The sequence below is a fragment of the Sinocyclocheilus anshuiensis genome, unplaced genomic scaffold, assembly GCF_001515605.1.
Source record: "Sinocyclocheilus anshuiensis isolate Anshui unplaced genomic scaffold, SAMN03320099.WGS_v1.1 scaffold337, whole genome shotgun sequence".
Lineage (NCBI taxonomy): Eukaryota > Metazoa > Chordata > Actinopteri > Cypriniformes > Cyprinidae > Sinocyclocheilus > Sinocyclocheilus anshuiensis.
The window spans coordinates 371,742-392,023 of NW_015537968.1; the positions used below are offsets into that span (position 1 = coordinate 371,742).

Genomic DNA, 20,282 nt, shown 5'->3' on the forward strand with positions numbered 1-20,282 from the left:
TAAATGTTATGTAAAAATGTTAATAGTAAGGTTTAAATAATATTTCATGCTGTAACTGTAGGGCTAATACAATACGTCCCCTATGAACAGCATATGTGAATATTATGTAGACCTATTGTTTAAATCGAATTTATGCTTTAAAAGTAGAGTAATCATAGCAGTTTTCATCCATAGTATGTCCATTTAAACGTCTGCGTTTAGCTTCAAATGACGACAGTATTCTATAAAAAATATTTGCATTCCGATCTTGACATCAAAAGGCACAAAAATATTTTTTTCTTTTATTCCACGGATTTTACCCATTTATCTCCACTTGTTCCCAGTGTTTTTCTGCAACCACTATGCGCGCGCAGCTGCAAGTGATGTAACTGTGACGTCTACTCTAAATTGGTCTATAGAATAAAGTAATAGTATAATGGTCCCATTATACATTAAGTGTCTTTAAATACTATGTAATTAATAATAAAATAATGAATTGTTAGGTACAATGTACCTATTGTGTTCATGTTGAATTGCAAAACATTTTAGGTGTAAACTACAGAAATTACTAACTACAGCCAGTTGCATAAACTACTTAGACTAGTCTTGAAATGTAGTCATCCAATTTTTTTCTTCAAAACTGGTCATAACTTTTTTCATTCAGTTTCATAAAATGGTAGCTATTGTTCTATTTGAATCTGAAAAGTACCACTTTAACGGCTAGTTAGTGAAACGAGTTCTTAAGACACAGTCTAAACCAGGGGTGCCCAGACTCTGTCCTCGAGGGCCGCTGTCCTGCAGAGTTTAGCTCCAACCCTAATCAAACACACCTGAACCAGCTAATCAAGGTCTTACTAGGCATACTAGAAACTTCCAGGCAGGTGTGTTGAGGCAAGTTGGAGCAAAACTCTACAGGACATCGGCCCTCCAGGACCGAGTTTGGACACCCCTGGTCTAAACATTGTGACAACTGTGCCAGTTTATGCAACTGGCCCCAGATGTAAGTACAGGATGGTATTTTCGAATATAAGTACAGTGTAAAAACACGTATGTACACAATTTGTGCATTGTATCAACGTATTAATTTTAATGTAAATAAAGACACTTAATATAAAGTGGGTCCTAATAGATAAAAGTAAACAATAGTATAAAAAAGAATATAATTAGAAGTGCAGAATAAAATTTCAAAATGACATTAATTAAAAGTTATTTAAAGGTATAATGATGAAAAACAGCACTAAATATGCCCTAAACCACATAAAAGAGACATAATTACCCATAGCAAACTAAAAAGAGAAATAAAACCAATTATGCATTTGCGTGCTGCCGAGCATGAAAGGATGTTCTCTCACTTAACCCAGAGCATGCATGTTTGACCTTGCTTTTGTCATCTAAAGCAAGGGTTATTATAGTTTTTTTGACATTTCAATAGTTTTTTTTCTTTCGTTTTAGTTTTTATTTCATTATTTTATTTTATTTTTTGTTTTGTTTTTTAAAAAGTGATATTTTGAGTTAATTTTGCATAGTTTTAAAATACTTAAAGATTTTTTATTTATTTTTTGGGGTCACTGATTGCAAATTTACTCACTCCAAAACCTCACATACAGAGAGTGAACTGTGGTTGGTTGTTATACTATGGAGACCCTCATTCATAAACTATTACATTCCTTCAACTCTTGGTTACATCCTTGATTTGAGACCCCAAATTAAACACCATGTAAGGCTTTATTTGCCAAAAACAAGCGGTACGTCAAATCTCTCTCTATATAAGTCCATTCTCCAGGATTTAGCTAATTGTCATGGGAAAATGTCTGAGAAGCAGCAGTGCAGGACTATAGGAAGGGAAAGGGAGAGAGAAAGAAAGAGAGCGAGAGGGAGTTGTTGTTGAATGTCAGTGAAGTCACTTTGTCAAGCAACTCTGAGTGACCTTGCTGGGAGTAATGAGGGGGAGGGACAAAGAAAGAGGGAACGCTTATGACTGCAAGAGTTAGGAAAGAATGAGATGGGGATGAATGGAGTGGACAGAAAGCGAGGAATAAGAAGAGAGAATGGGACTGACTCAGGCACACAACTTTTGCAAAAAAGGTAGAATTAGAAAGCGCAGTGGATAATGGAAGCAGACACGAGACAGATAGAAAGAGAAAGTACATGCAAGGAAAGTGTGCGAGAGAAAGTGGGACAGAGTTGTGTAGAGCGCTCCGCTGTGCCGTCCTGGCAGAAGTCCAGCTGTCCAGAGCACAGGCAGACACTAAGTACTGCTTTTATCTCCACGGTAACCAAGTTTATTTATGTATATTGCCTTGATGGTGGGGTTAAAGCGCTATGAAATGACACAATACTGACCTTCTTTACAAATGCATGCTGAATATATGAGTGTCTGCCTTGAATCGATAACCTCTGATAATATTTAATATGCAAGCTATGCATGCCCTGATTTATGCGTGTGCACACACGGCGATATGTACACGTACATGTGTGTGTGATAGTGGGAACAGCTCACATCATTGGGCATGAGAGGAGGATGTTAATGAATGTGACGCCTGACCTACTTCCACAACAACACATATCAGCTCTCTTTCTCTCGCTCCTTCTCTGTTTGTATGGCTTGGAGACAAGAGCCAGTCTTCGTGCCAGTCTGGTTAACCACATTGTACCATGTCTACCATATACACCCTATCAGAAAAATCCAGTTCTTAGGGCGCTGAGGATATCCACATGTTTTGTTCAGACACGTAAAAATAGATTTCAGGTTAAAAAAAAAATCCTGTTATTGAAGGGGGAAAGCGAATAAAGATCGGAGGTGCGTGGGTGGATGGATGTGAAGGAGAGAACAAGCTCCCCCAGTCTTGCTGCTTTGAAGCCTGCTAACTATCCTGGGACCCTTTGAAACACCGCCTCAAATTCCCGAACTGTTCCTGGCACGCACTTCTGCACACACACACTCACACACACACACTCATACACACTCACACTCACACACACACACACACCCTACCAGTGCCAGACACTGGAAAGAGTAAGATGCACACACACACACACACACACACACACACACACACACACACTTGTGTGATAAGGCATGCCCACATACTGCATTCGCACAAAACATATTTGCACATTAAAAATGTTCTCACACATACAGTACACACATTCACACACACCTGGGCTTAGTGCCGCTAAGAGCCGCTGCCAGCCTAGTGTTAACTTGGCAGAGTGCTTAATTTATTCGGCATTCATTCCTGCCGCAGATGGGCTCTGTGTCTTCAACCTTGCAGAACCACAGAACCGCGCCGGGGCTATGATATCTTCAGCACAGCTCTCGGCACCTTCGGCCCTGGCGGACCCTTCTAATTATTACTTGGTAAATTCTTGAATTGCTTTACTTTACCTTGGCTTTCTTTTAAGATCCGTCTCAGCAGTTCTGTAACAATGAGGCTCTCTTTCTCCGCGCTGAATTCAGAGGCTTATTTGTTTGCATTTGTCCGAGCTAGGCCCCACCCGAAATACCCTGGAACCATATTCTCTACCATCTGTGTACACCCCCCTCTCGCCCCTCTCCTGTCCACCCTCCTCCCTCCATTCCACCTCAGGGCAAGGTCACTCGGGACGGGCTCTGCTTAGCCGCTACACTAGAACACAAAGACAACACGGTCGGCCTTCAACTGCATCTGACCGAGTGTTTTAATAAGCCATTTTAGTCACTGTTGTCTTATACTGTTAGCATGAATATTCTCCACACTGTGTCATTCCTGTTTTAATCTCTTACTGTACACTGAATAATAATGTTAACCGAATAAACAATTATACTAATTATTGAAATCTTCAAGTATTAAAAGAGCTCTATAGAAACTGAATCAATTCAAATTCTCAATGCATGAGTTCTCATTAGTTATAGACCAATATATCAACCAGAAGGATATTGGGTGTTGGTTGGCTAACTAATATGTTAGCTCAATAGATAATGCATATTTTCAAATGTTTATATTTTTAATTAATTTAATTTAATAGATAATTAAATTTACATACATTTATCAATTTATTAGTTAATTGAATAAAAAAATATTTAGCCTACATTTAATTTTAAATAAAATAATACAATAAATAAAATAGATCATAGAGGTTAGTACAATTTCATTAAAATTCATTGTGCCAATTTGCTAAAATGATATTTAAATATTTTTAAAATTAAGTTATAAATTATAAAATTTATATATGTTTAATCATTTATTACATTTTTAATTATTTATGTGCACGTTATGTTGAAAATGTATATAGAATGTTAGTAAATTAATTAATTTTAATTCTTTTAAATTCTATTTAAATATTTTTACATGAAGTAATAAATTATTACATTTACATCCATTCAATAATTTATTACATTCCAAATATAATTTTTTTGTAAATGAATTAAAATAATAATGATAGAGGTTAATACAATTTAATGAAAAAAATATATAAATATAAAAAATGAATATATAGAAAAAGAAACAATCAAACAAACAATAAAAAGCATATATCTACATTATACCAGCCAGCGATTGGTCACCGGTAACTGAATTGAAAATGACGGTTGACTGCTCGTTCACAAGTTGCATTTACACAGGGTCTTCCACAATTCCTCTCTTCCACGAAAAACACAGGCTGCTGTTTGCTGCCCTGATGTCTTACAGTCCCTGATGGGGACAGACCTCTGGCATTTCTTCTTTTTTGATCTGATCACATGTTCACAGCCTTTGCGTTTCTCATCTACTGGGCAAACACAGTGTCTGTTTGACTACACAGACAGGAGGGCTTTGTTTCCAATGTAGACTGTTTACAGGGAGAGAGAAGTTTGATTTCCATGTAGTTCTCTTGAGATCCTGATACCTTGCAGGTGTATGTGTGTGTGTGTGTGTGTGTGTGAGTGTGCTGCAGAATACCAAGACAGGCTGCTGTTTGCTGCCCTGATGTCTTACAGTCCCTGATGGGGACAGACCTCTGGCATTTCTTCTTTTTTGATCTGATCACATGTTCACAGCCTTTGCGTTTCTCATCTACTGGGCAAACACAGTGTCTGTTTGACTACACAGACAGGAGGGCTTTGTTTCCAATGTAGACTGTTTACAGGGAGAGAGAAGTTTGATTTCCATGTAGTTCTCTTGAGATCCTGATACCTTGCAGGTGTATGTGTGTGTGTGTGTGTGTGTGTGTGTGAGTGTGGTGCAGAATACCAAGCAGGTCTGGTGGCTCATATCTAATAACGAGGAGGGAATGGGGAGAGATTATTAGAAACAAAGAAATGAAGAGCAGTGCGTGTTGCTACTGTGTACTATTCCATCTCTCCTATTCGAAACCAAAGACAATTCTTCAATTAAAACACACATATGCTTGTTTTTCTATCATTGTGTTGACTTTTCATTGACTTCTATTGTTTTATACTGAGCTAATGATATTTTCTATACCCTTCCCCCTAAAAACAACAACAACAATAATAACAATATTATTATTATTATTATTATTAGATTTTCATTAAAGGGATAGTTGAAAAGTCATTCACAAAAATGAAAATTCTGTCATTAATGTATTTTTTTCTTCTGTGGAACATAAAAGAAGATATTTTGAGAAATGTCCCAGTACATTTTTGTCCATACACTTTCAGATTTTCTTCCTACCCAAACATTGTAACGTTAGGGTACAACATCTTATTTATTAATTTTGCACTTTTTTCTGACAGTGGAAGTCAATGGTAACCAAAACTGCTTGGCTACCAACATCCTTTAAAATACCTTATTTTGTGTTACGCAGAAGAAATAAAATAATACAGGTTTGGAACGACATGAGAGTGAGTAAATGAAGACAGATTTTTGGGTGCGCTAACACTCTAAGACATTATTTTGCATGTTTCTTCAAGCTGTTTTCTCATGAACTGCTGGCTAGTTCATAAAATTCAAGTAAAACTTGCACACAAGGAAATAATTGGCCAAAGTTATTAATTTGCTCTATAAACCAGATATGTGAAGATGCAATCTCCCTATGAGGCTTCCTCACATTACAAAACACACAATATTAAACAACAAAACTTCAGCAAGGTTCAGCCTGCATCCTCTAGGACAGTGTTTCCCAACCGGGGTGCCGTCTGTCGAGAGCAGGGGTGCGGTGTAAAAAATCGTTTTTTAATATTTTTAAATTGCTAAAATGTTCAAAAAAGAATCTATTATATAATATCCATTTCTGATGTCGCCAATAATTAGAGATGCACCGAAATTTCGGCTGCCGAAAATTAGTTCACTGCTCAGGTTTCACTTTCACGTGGTGTGACGCTCTGCGTATTATCCCGCTCTATGTTTAAAAATATCTGTATGACATTATATTCTGCAGTTCTTCCCTGTTGTACCGAATATCTATACTTTTCAAATTATCATATCGAAGTTAGAAATTAAAATATTGTGACAAAATTAATTTTGTAGGGTGCCACAAGTTTATTAAAATTTCCAAAGGGTGCCGCGACTAAAAAAAGGTTGGGAAACACTGCTCTAGGATACACATGATAGAGCTAAATATCCACATTTTAGTTTAAAGAGCACTGAAGCACAAAAACGTTTTAAATAAGCACTTCAGCAGCACATCACAAAGAGCGTATGTGTAGTTATCATGGAACTAAGCTGAAAGAGGTTTTAATTATTCATCCTCAGTTTAGAGTTAGAAAGAGAGCTGTTTGTAATACCACAGTGGTCTGAGAGATCTCAGCGAACATGCCGTGGCTCCTCTGGCTTTCAGTTTGCAAAAACAGTCAACAGCACACCAGAACTTCTTCCTGTAGACCACAAGTGCGTGTGTGTGTACGAAGAGGGATGAACATCAGGCAGTGCTACTTCTGTCTGAGCAGCAGCACAACACCTTCCCTAGACGTTATTCATGCAGACACACACACTTCCCTCATTCCTCGGTCATTATGAGACTCTTTTATTATTTAACTCTCTCTCTCTCTCCATCCCTGTTCAATCTGCTCAATTCCACTCTAATGTGAACACACATGTGCTCTGAAACACACACACACACACACACTTATATTTTCTATCAGCTAACCCAACCTCTACCCCTAAACTTACCCCTCACAGAAACATGTGCAGAACACTACAATTAAATAAAAACATATTTTTTAACTAGTGAGGACACTAGTGTCCTTAATAGTGATTTGTCAAAGTATTTCACAATATAAGTTAGGAAATTTGGTCCTCACAAGTATAGTCAAAACAAGAACACACACACACACACACACACACATGTTGTGTTTCCATGTTTTATGGGGACATTCCATAGGCGTAATGGTTTTTATACTGTACAAACTGTATGTGCTATTGCCCTACACCAACCCTACCCCTAAACCTACCCCTCACAGGAAACTTTGTGCATTTTTACTTTCTCAAAAAAACTAATTCTGTATGATTTATAAGCTTGTTTCCTCATGGGGACCTCAAAAATGTCCCCACAAGGTCAAAATTTACTAGTATTACTATCCTTGTGGGGACATTTGGTCCCCATAACGTGATAAATACCAGGTACACACACAGACACACACACACACACACACACAGTCTGAGAGGGATGGTGGGGGGATTACTGCTGTCAGGATAGATCAGCTGCTTAGACCACTCACCCTTGTCTAAATCAGACTGGTAGAAGCTACATGAAACAGACAATCCCTTACAAACACTTTATAAACACCTCAGATGCTCTTTCTAAACCTGTAAACCTGTGCTTATTAGCCTCTAATACACTCCACAAAGCTACCAAGACAGGTTGTCGCCCTAAAATAACACTCATTCCATAGGGTTTTATCTTCCTCTAACCACACAAATCTTTTTGTAATGCATTAAAGGTTTGGCTTCCATTTCAGGATGAGTGAAACACATACAGGAAATGCTGAAATTACTATTTAAATGAATCATGAATATGATTCGTTTAAATATTCATTTAATATTTAAATGAATCATATGAATCAGCTGAATCATAAACCATGTCTGTTGGCTAAAAGCTCAAGAAAATGCTATAAACCCCAACAGGGTGGTCAGTACCCAGACTCACTTGGCAACTGACTAAATAAATATATTTAAATATTAAATGAATATTTAAACGAAGCTGAATCATAAACCATGTCTGTTGGCTAAAAGCTCAAGAAAATGCTATAAACCCCAACAGGGTGGTCAGTACCCAGACTCACTTGGCAACTGACTAAATAAATATATGGATTAAAAATAGAAATAAGGCTGCATTTATTTGATCAAAAATACAGTAAAACTATTTGTTTTAATATTGGGAAATATTACATTTGAAATATTTTAATATATTTTAAAATGCTATTTATTTCTGTGATGGCAAAGCTGAATTTTCAACAGCCCGATCCTTCAGAAATCATTCTAATATGCTGATTTAGTGCTCAAGAAATGTTTGTTTCAGCTGTGCTGCTTTATTTTTGTAATACCTAATACCTTTTTCTTCAGGATTTTTTTTTAATGAATTAAAATTCAAAAGAACAGCATTTATTTGAAATAGAAATCTTTTGTAACATTATAAATGTCTTTACTGTCACTTTTGATCAATTTAATGCAAGCAAACCCTTGCTATATAAAAATATTAAATATAAAAAAATCTTACTTTTGTGTATATGATAATGCTATATATACACATTTGTACTTTAAAAAGCACTGAAGCACAAAACCAGGGACAACGGTCAAATATACAGTTTACCAATTACAGTTTAACATTACATGGAAATGACCCCAGCATGTCTTGATTGACCAATTTGGAGTATTCCAAAGAGACATGTAATCAAAATAATGCATGAGATGTGTGTGTGTGTGTGTGTGTTCTGTGACGTCTGCAGCCCGTTCAAGGTACTCTGTCATCTTTATTGAAGGGAGACCTTGAGATCCACCAATTCTTTTCTTTCCTCGTGCAAGGATAGCAATTTAAATCCACTGATAACATGCACACACACACGCACACACACACACACACACACACACACATCCTTGGGCACTTTCTCCCTTTATTTATCTAGTATCCCAGAATCACTCCCCTCTCCCTTGTCATGATGCAGAAATGTGAGAGGATCTAAAAAAAAAACGTGTTTTTATGTGGCAGCTCTTTCGTCTCTTTTTTCCTAGTATGATAACCAGAGCTAGTCTGATCAGGAAGGGGAGGAGCTATCAAAAAGATGTGGAGATTCTAAACTAAGTCCACTAAACAGTCAAAGCATCAGGTTGTTACAACATATATATATTTTTTTATCAATCGAATATCAAGTACAATAAAATCTACACCGATAGCATCGATGTTATGGTGATTTTCTAAGATAATTATAGGCAATTATAGTCGTTAAACAATAAAACAAAAACATTACTAACATCAAATATAAAACATTAACAGCTTCTACAGTGTAGTGATTTTCTGCTGTAAATGCCACAAAAAGATAGATGTCGCATTTAGCTTGCTTGTTATTGATATATATGAAATAAAATGATGCTTTTCTTGCTAACAAGACATTTTACCACTTTGAAGTTTGATACGCATTAACTTTCTTGCTGAATAAATAACTAAAAGTTTAGTGTTAAAACAGGTATTTGTAATCCAGAATCAACCTTCTTAATCAGCATCAGACATATTGATATTTCAAGATCGATTTGCCCATCTCTCTTCCACTCTCATTCTTCCCTCCGTCTTTTATTCTGTTTTACTTTCTTGAACATCTTCTCTTGTGTTCGCTCTCTTTCACCCTCCGTTGTTTCTTTAATAACGCATGGTAATCCTGCATGAATGAATTAGGTTAATGCTGGGGACCAGGTCACATAAACAATATATTCTCTCTCTCTTTCCATCTCACTCTCATGCTCAGTAAGCATGGACTGTTCTTTTAAGCACTGCACACCCGGTTTCATTTGGTAAATTGATTGGGAGATTTGTGTGCTGAGTGGAAGATAAAGCCCCATGGGATGAGTGAAGGAGCCGCCACCATTAAAACTGACAGATGTCAAACACGCAAACACAAATCACACGCTAAGGGGCCAAAGTGGCATATCATTACATTTATTTATTGTTATTTAAAAGAGGAAACCAAATGAAACCTCCTTTTTCACCCTCTTATTCTGTCATTAGCTACTTGTATTAAACGTCGAAACACAGCCAAGTACCTCGTATGCAATTTAAAAGGCATTATACCGAGCACTTGACTCGTGTACAACTATTTAATGATTCAAGGGAATGTTTCGATGAGCAATTCTTAAAGTTATGAACAAATCATGCTGGGAAAAATAAATGAGGCAGAACTGGAATATTATAAAACAAACTGGTGTTAACATGTTATTGGAGATCTGTCTAATTATGCATGCCACATTCTCGCCCATATGTTCCTCTGCAAGAGTGCGACAGAGGAGGCAGGAATGAACATCCATGTGTGTGATGATCCCCTGTTGGAGAGGGAATAAAACGGGATAGAATGTAAGAGATGGATTCACTTTCGTAACATTTGCTGCTGGACTGCCAACTTTAATCCTGGTTTTAATCATGTCTAAATTATTCTGGAAAGTATGTCACTGCAATATGTAAGTGTTATACTGGAATCGTTGACATGCAGATTCATCCACCAATATTACAGACAACAAGTTTCAGGAAAAAAAACTGACATACTACCGTTCAAAAAATGAAGGGTCAGTAAGATTATAAATACTTTATAATATTTAAGATTTATATTTCAGATAAATGCTGTACTTTCTATTCATCAAAGCATCTTGAAAAAAAATGTATCATGGTTTCCATAAAAGTATTTTGTATTATTAAAGTATCACCGATGTCTTTAATTTCTGAAGGATCATGTGACACTGAAGACTGGAGCAATGGCTGCTGAAAATTCAGCTTTGTCATCAAGGAATAAATTATCATTTAAATATATTAAAATAGAACACAGTTATTTTAAATAGCAATAATATTTCACAATATTACAGTTTTGTTTACTGTATTTTTGAACATGTAAGACTTGATAAGACTTCTTTCAAAAACATTGAAAAAATCTTACCGACCCCTATAACTTTTGAACGGTTGTTTATTCACAAACGGTCTATTGCTGGTTGTCGTATCTTTAAGAGGGTCTAAGTATTTACAACTATGCTTCTCTTTTCACCCACATACTGTATAATGAATAGTTGTTTTACACAGGTCAAACCGAGAGAAGGTTTCAAGTAACGTCAGACTAACCACTGACACAAACCATCCTGTAGGCTCTCTCTCTCTCTCTCTCACACTCTATAACTTTTGAACGGTTGTTTATTCACAAACGGTCTATTGCTGTTTGTCGTATCTTTAAGAGGGTCTAAGTATCTACAACTATGCTTCTCTTTTCACCCACATACTGTATAATGAATAGTTGTTTTACACAGGTCAAACCGAGAGAGGGTTTCAAGTAACGTCAGACTAACCACTGACACAAACCATCCTGTAGGCTCTCTCTCTCTCTCTCTCACACTCACACACACACACACACACACACACACACACACGTGTATAACAGACAGGAACAAACACATATGTACAAGTGGTCGACTTGTTAGCTTAGACTGTAGCCACACCCCTCAGCATGTTCCTCAGCCAATGGGAGCAAAGGATTGGGTGTGTCTATGGCTTGTGGCATTAGTTGAGTAGATTTCACAAAATAAACCACAGTGTTATGACTGAAACTTAAGTGTTGCACAATCTGAAAGAATTCACTTTGTACTCTACAATATGCCTGCTAGAATAATTTCTAGTTGTGAGGAGGATGTTTGCATGAGTGTTTAAATGTGGGTGTTTATAGTTCGGTTGTTTGAATAGACGCAGTAAAGCAGAGCATTTATTTCTGCTGTGCAACTCTTTTAGATCTGCTCGTGTTAATGACCAGAGGATTTAGCACAACCTTTCTATTCATCTGTGGTTACTACATATGAAATTAAAATAAACAAAAAAAAAAAACAACAGTCTAATTTAGAATGATTTGCTAATGAACCATTAAGACCGAATTGTGAACCAGATTAATTCAAAAGAAAGACTCAAAGCAATGATTTGTAATGTTCAGACAACACTATGTGAGCGTGTTTTACTCTACAGAACAGCAATATCCAGCTGATTAAATATTTAGAGCGTAGCGCAACTACAAAATGCATCTTCACTTCAGACATTTCCATGACTTTCCATTACTTTTCACTCTTTTGCATGGTTTGAAAAATTAGTTTTAAATTCCCAGCTACTTCCAAAATACCCTGAAATTGCTTTTTTTCGGTCTAATATAAGGCTATACTTTGACATACACAATTCTCCACTGCGATATGATGCTCTGATATTAGGCACTGAAATATTTGTAGCGTACTACCACCAGTAAATGATCACAATTTTTTAGATTGTTGTATTCTACACCCTTAAAATAACATATTTATAGCTGAGAGTGCATTATTATCGGGACAGATGAGATGGATGGGGAGAAAAAGGACGAGAGAGAGAAATCAATTATGTTGAAACAGTGACACACTGCACTTGACTGATATCTTTAACCTGCTCAAGACAACGCATCCTTATCAAAGCTACGACACCCATTAAACACACAAATCAGACTCAGATCTGGTAATTCTCTAACCGCACCGCAGCATTTTTCATTCCTGCTCAACATAAAAGTAGAACAAAGGCTCAAAAGCTCAGTGCTAGCTTTACGCCATCACCCTCTCTTTTTTCCTCTCCCTCCTCATCATTTTCTCCCTCTTCTGTATTCTCCTGTATTCTCCTTCATCACTCTCTCCACAGGGTGTCTGGAAGAAGGCGAGGAAAAGACAACAACAAACGACTGCATGTCAGACAGAATGAATGGTAGAAGAGAGAGAGAGAAAGTGAGAGAGAGAGAAACACACCCAAACAGGAGCAGGAAGGCGCTGAGAGGAGAAAAGACTGAATCAGCATCCACCACAGCAAGAGCTGCTGTCTAGATCACTGTTTCTCAACCACTTTGGCTTCGGGCTTAGGTGTTACATTATAACACAGAGTGGCGACCCAACGCAGACCCAAAATTGTTTATCGTGCAAAAGTAAATGAGAATGGCTCTGAAATACAAAATTAAATTCTGTTAATCTTAACTATACATTGATAATTTGTTGTAATATATTCAGATCAGACTAACCACAGGCTCTTCTTTGTAGTTTGTAGTGTTTTTTTTTTGTTTTGTTTTTTTACTTTGATGGCCTTCTGAACTTTTGACTTTCATGCTCTCTGCAGCCAATAATTCATTAAAGCACAAACCATGTTTGTCCTCACTGAAACTGAACCCGTACCAGTATTTAATGTAGTCAGGGTCATATTTTCTTTTAGCTAGTGTAGTTTTGTTCATGGTTTCTGAGGATGAGGGCATATTTGGATACATGATTCTTTGTTAATAACTAAGAAAACTATAATAAAAATATTTGGCAATAATAAAAAAAGAACAGAGTCAAACCGTCTGAGCTGAAGGTTTTGCTACTCAAAAAGTACTTTCCTTGGCCTCTGAAGCGAGTGTTCTTTTCTGCTAATGTCACCAAGTTTATACCAGCTGGTAAAATAGCATTATAATCCGATATCAAACATAACTTTTAATGATTCAATCAAGTCAAGTCCCATCCTATATTATTTCCCACTCAATATACTGTTCCATTCAGAAATATATCACATTACTCCGGTTTACTTGCATTTTTTTAATGCTGTCTTTAAGACACATACTTTTATATACAGAGGCACTGATATGAAACAGATCTAGCATGGTCACTATTAAAGTTACACAGATTTGACGTAACGAAGACATGAACAAATGTAGTAAAGCACCACCCATGTAATAAAATGTACTCTGGCAAGCAGCTACACTAGAGCTGTCAAACAGCCAGTCATCATTGTCAACACATGGCTTCATGTCATGTTAGACTCAATCTGACATTTATATAACCCGCTGTAACACAAACACAGTGTCTAACCAAATCCAAAAGTCATCACACACGTGGCTGGTCATGTAGCCTAGTTTGTATGAACTGATGTTAAATATACAAAGAGCGCAGTTTAGCAACATCAGCCGGGAATTATAGACTAAACAGGAATTTACAGTATGACAACGATACAGAGTGAAACACAGTTCATGAATGAATCTGTGTTTTTAAATGAACCCTTTAAGCACCTGGACAGTACTCATTCACTTTAATGCACTGGGATTTTTCGTTCACATCTCTCTCGGAATGTGAACGTTTCATTGGTTTGAACTACTTAATGAACATGCACTTCACTGAACAAGTCACTATTTGAGACGTGAATGAGGCATCTTGTTCATGAATGAGGATCTGCTGATTTAAATAATACTTGTTTTGAGGAGAGAACAGCATTGCATCACTATGGATGTCAATTTCCATCACATAAAAAAAAAAATCACGCTTTTGTAAATCATAATTTTAACAAAAATGTATGAAGTCATAATTTCTGAGATAAAAAGTTGATATTATGAGTTAAAAATCGTGATTATGAAAAAAAGTCACAATTACGATATACTAAATTATAATTATCATTTAAACGTCAAAATTATGACATCAATTATGACTTTTTTTTATCTCAAACTCAATTTTAACTAATTTAACTTAGTAAGTCATAATTCTGGCGTTTTATATCAAAATATGACTTACATTACATATGACTTATATTAATATTACATATTTTAGTTTAGATTTTTTTCTTGTATGACGGAAACAGGTTTTCATTCATTACATGCTTATTTTGGTTTTTAATCCTAGCAAAGAAACAAATACAGAAAGCATTTACAGTAACAAATACAGTAGCATTTGTCTTAATTGTGAACAGCAAATCTATTGTTTTTACATTTAAAACCTAACCTATTAAATATGTTTTTGCTTGAAAAGTGTGCTCATGTTATCTGTCTTTAAAATAAACATAATTTGCTTTGACATATCTTCATATTGTACACATCTTAAACAGAAGAAAATGACTTACATCCAAGAGGCTGTTTTTTTTTGTTTTTGATATTTAAAAAATCAGAGTTCTTGTGTAGGTGGATATTTTTATAGAGTGTGTATATTACTCAGATACTTTTAGAGAGAGAGAGAGAGAGAGAGAGTGTGTGTGTGTGTGAAGCAGCTCCCAGAACTCAGTCGCCAAGACTGTCTCACTCTGTCTGTCTCTCCCTTTCCGCCTCCACTTTCTTTCTCCCTCCCTCCTTCTCTCTCTCTCTCTCTCTCTCTCTCTCGCTCTCTTCTTCCCTCACCACTAAACTCACATACTCTCTCTTTCTCAGTGTCGTTCACACACTATGCTTTTTCTGTATGTCTGCCTCATTCTCCTGTCTGGAGTCAGACTCTCTCAGTGTCTCTACACTGACACTCCTCTCCTCCCTCCCTTCTCTCTCTTCCTCTAGCATCCGTCCCCTCCTTTCTCCCCCACAGTAAGATGAAAAAATGAGAGAATTAAACATGAGCTGCCTTTGAACAGACAGAGAGAGAGCATTTGGTGCAGATGGATTTAATCGTTGCCGTTCTTGCTAAAACAGCAACAACACGCACGCACACACGCGCACACAGACACACACACACACACACACACACACACACACACACACAAAACAAAGAATCAGAGAGGATAGGTAAATGTATTTGACATTGACTGAGAGTACGTCTGTAGATTCTGGCAGCTGGAAATGTGAGTATGAAGGGCAGGAATATACATTTGTGTGTTTAGAAAGCAGGCAGAACCCTCTCGTTCTCTTATTAAAATACTGATGAGGGGTTGGATTGCTGAATGTCCTCTCTATCTCTGTCTCTCTTTTCTCTCTGTCTCCTCTGGGCACAAAGCACAGAAGCTGACACAACAAGGCTTCTTTCTTTTACACATTGAATAAAATTAAAGGAGGCATTTAGTCTAAGACCTCCTTGTCAGTTTCTTTACAATAAATGAAGATATCATTTGTGTCCTTAATATGAGCTCTTCAGTAAAGGCTGTGTAAAGTGAACATTTAGGACATTAAACATTTATATATACATACATACATACAAACATACACTATTTAAAGGAACACTCCACTATTTTTGAAAATAGGCTCATTTTCCAACTCCCGTAGAGTTAAACAGTTGAGTTTTACCGTTTTCGAATCCATTCAGCCGATCTCCGGGTCTGTCGGTAGCACTTTTAGCTGTAGCTTAGCATAGATCATTGAATCTGATTAGACCGTTAGCATCTCGCTCGCTCGAACTTTGCTTCCGTACTGCACCCATGGTACGGCAGCAAAGTTCCTTGATTATTACGCCGGAATGAGAGTATAGTTCCTAGCCATATCGGCCTAGAAAATCGCAACTTTTCATTTTCCGTCGGTCTTAGTACACGATGAAACACAGAAGAGTCAAGTTTTAAATAGGAAAAATATAGAAACTCTTTGGTAATTTTTGAGCGAGATGCTAACGGTCTAATCAGATTCAATGATCTATGCTAAGCTACAGCTAAAAGTGCTACCGCCAGACCCGGAGATCGGCTGAATGGATTCGAAAACAGTAAAACTCAACTGTTTAACTCTAGGGGAGTTGGAAAATGACTTTTTGTCACAGTCTAGAGTTCTACTACACATAACATGTCAATGAACTTTTTTCAACATCAAGATCCTATGTTAAAATTAATAGTCAATTTCCATTTAAACATCTTAAAAGCCATATTTGCCTTCACTAGTTGATATTAAATAGTCCCGTGATAAGACAACTGAATGAAGTATACAAAATAAAAGACATAAAAGCTGCATCCACAAAAATGAATAAATAAAAGAATTAGCAAATAATTACAAAAATGATTTTTACAGTAGCTTTATATGGAGTACAGCATCATGCAGGACACATCAACTTTCAAAATAAAAAAACAAACACAAACACATGCACGGCACACAACCCTATAGATAAAATGTGGGGAAATGTGCTCTTGTGGCAGCGTGACCTACTCTCCCTTTGTCTGGCTGTCTCTGTATTTCTCTCAGACACATTTATGTACAGCTGACCCACTTAGAGCTTTTAAAAATGGTTAAAATCACTGAACGTGCCCAAGCAGAAGAGAGGCGCAAAACAAGGCTAGACTCTACACACCCTGCTGAGAAGACTGCTGTGGATGTGTGTGAAAGTGTGTGTGTGTTTGGTGTTGGCATGCAATATTTTCTCCCGTGTATATAGCCAACCCCCTCAACCCACCATTTCAGCCTTGAAGGAAGGACATGAACACACAAACAAGAGAGAAAAGAGAGCGATACATGCATATAGGGGAGCGCGGGGCACAAAGTAACGCGGGGTTAGTTGTAACACACGTGGTTTGAATATTTCCACACATGCTAGCATAACAAAATTTACAGTATTTATTAGTTACCATATCAACAATATATAGAAAAAAATGTGCGTCAAAATTCACAAATCTTTTGAAGATATCGCTGAACATTTATTTTACCATAGTAAAATTAAAATTCTGGCTTAAGTAAATTTTTCATCTCAGTTTTTATTATTAATTTAAAATGAGACAAATCTGCTATTATTTTAATCTCCAATCTGTTATTTATCAATTCAGATTGTTTTTTAATGCTTTGATAACTAGCAGAAGACACTAACCAGTTTTAAATTCCAGTTGCGCAGATGGGGCCCGTTGTAACACTGCGTTACAATGTGCTATTTTTATGACATTAGCGATGTAATTTACACTATTTACTTTAATGAATTTTAATGAGAAACAATGAGAAACAGGTGAATAAAGACTGACAGTCAATGTTTAGAAATTATTATTTCAAGACATGTAAAGCATTTTTGCTCGTTGATGTGGGCCGTCCCCAGCATGATTGCAATGTGTTCATTGTCAAACTCCAAAGTCAGATTATTTTTAATTCTTAAAAAAACGCCATTATTTTATTTGAAAAAAAAAAAAAGGTATTATTTTATTTTATTAACAAAATATTTTTGTTTGTCTTGTATATTTTTTTTCATTCGATCAGATAACATTTTAAGCTGACATATGATCATGTTACAACGTGCCCCTCAGATGTGACAATGTACCCCACCTACGGGGCATGTTGTCACATTTCACTTCCATTTTTTGAGGGTAAATAAAGAAAAACATATACACTGTAATTATGAAACAAAGCGACATATTTGTACTAGACAAGTGTAAAATTACTTTGGATAAAAAAAATTATATTCTGAACCCCATGTGGACTTACACAAACTGAGAAATCAAAAAGTTTTACTTTGTGCCCCGCTCTCCCCTACATACCAACAGGGCTGAGTGGAGATCAGTGTTAATTAAAATTAAAATTATAAAAATAATTTTCGTTGAATTAAATAAAGGTGTAATAAAATAAATAACAAATATTAGATGAAAAATGTAAACTTATTTCAGTTAGTCACCAAGGCAACAGTGTAATAAAGTATTAAAATTACTAACTAAAACTGAAATAAAAATAAATGGAATTAAAAATAAATTACATTTTATATTTATATAAATATAAAAAGAAATTACAAAAATACAAAATCACGAAACAAAATTACCAAAACTTACAAAATTCAACTGAAAATATAAAAAAAGATATTTGAAGCTAAATTACTAAATACTATAATAGTATTTAAATAATACAACAACAACAACACTGGTGGAGACTGTTAATGGTGGGAGAGAGAATGCCTTTGTGCTAAACACAGCAAACACAGACTAAGCACAGCAATTTGTCATACAGTATATACACTTTAGTCTAACTAAAATTCACAAATTCAAACTAACAGACCCAGATAACACAACTGCACCTCATCTTCATCCAGCAAGCATACAAAATAATCACTGACTTCAGTGCTGTGCTTGCTCTGAAAGATGTATATTTAATCCTTCAAATGTTCAGTTATGCTTTGTGTCATGTACTTAAGAGATGATGACTGTATTTTGACTACCAAAAGTCTCAACATAATTTTTTCATAAACAAAACATTCCAAAGCCAAATCATCTATAAGGACTTTTAGGAGAGATCAAAGTTGATACTGAGATAGCACAGTTCCTAACTGAACCCTTATAAATTCAACTCTCTCCAGAAAACCACGTCTCCACCTTGCTTTGATATCACACAAATGCCTTCCTTCTGACCTCAGATTCACCGAGTCACTTAAACATCAATTTAGCACTAGTGAAATGACATCAAAAATGTCTCTAGTCACATAAACCAATCAGCTAAAGCCCCACCTGGGGTTCTCCAGCAACCACTTAAACACACAGAGAGGTAGATAGAAGCAGCTATGCTTGTGACATGACAGCACACACCACAGACACAAACTAGGCATGTTTATAGCCTGTAGGCTTTGTGTGAGAGAGTGTGTATATTCAGTACATGTGGTCAAGAGGATACGGGGTAAAAAAAAAATTCTCCACTGCTGCTGTGAGGGCAATTAAACATCTCTCTCTTTCTCTCTCTCTCTCTAAAATCCCACATAGAAATGTACTTTCTCGACATTTAACAACCCCTGTCCCCATCCTCTCTCCTCTCTTTCTTGCTTCTTCCTGGTTTACAATCATTAGTTCTGGGCTTTTTATAATAAATTAATCGCTCTAAAGTTTTTTTTTTCTTACTTTCCCGAATGGGGGAGTCTCAGAGAGGTTACAAAGATAAAAAAAAGCAATCTCACTTCTGCTTTTGAGCTCACAGACAAACAGACTTCCTCCACAAACTGTAAGCATGACAGAGAGAGAAGAGAGAGAGGTGTTCAGTAGGAGGAGGGAATCCCCACTTGAGTCAAGGACTACAAGAAAGCTGCTCCTGCTGGGAAAATACCTGTGTTGCTGTAGAGTTCTTGTGAATTACGAGTCTTGATAACAATCAAACTTTTGTTTTCTACTCGTTTGTGCTCCTCAAGGAAATAGACGTACATGGTCTGTTTATTATAAGTAACGTCACACAGATTTACCAAAACGGTTTCAAACACTTTCCTATTAAGTCGTTTCTTGTGTAAATATATACATATGTGTTTTAAATAAGTTCATTCATAAAGTTATATATAATTATATATTTTATATATTTATATAGAAATGTAAATCATAATTCTATTTATGTAAATATGATATAATTACAAATAAAATGTATATACCTTATATGTGATCAAAAAACAAATATAAATAACAATATAAAAAATAACAAATATATTTAAATATTGTTTTATATTGTATAAATACAAATATATATATATATATATATATATATATATTATTTATTTATACAATATAAAACAATATTTAAATAT

General features: G+C 36.0%; 1 protein-coding gene across 1 annotated transcript in view; it reads right to left on the reverse strand.

Moving 5' to 3' along the window:
- Window positions 1–10,096: 10,096 nt before the first annotated feature.
- The window catches only part of LOC107668305 (mastermind-like domain-containing protein 1), a 57,481-nt gene continuing 47,295 nt past the window's right edge, over window positions 10,097–20,282 (reverse strand). Inside the window, exon 3 of the mRNA XM_016460145.1 lies at window positions 10,097–10,424. Coding sequence (XP_016315631.1) covers window positions 10,203–10,424 — 222 coding nt within the window. The 3' untranslated portion in view covers window positions 10,097–10,202. The remainder of the gene's footprint in view (window positions 10,425–20,282) is intronic.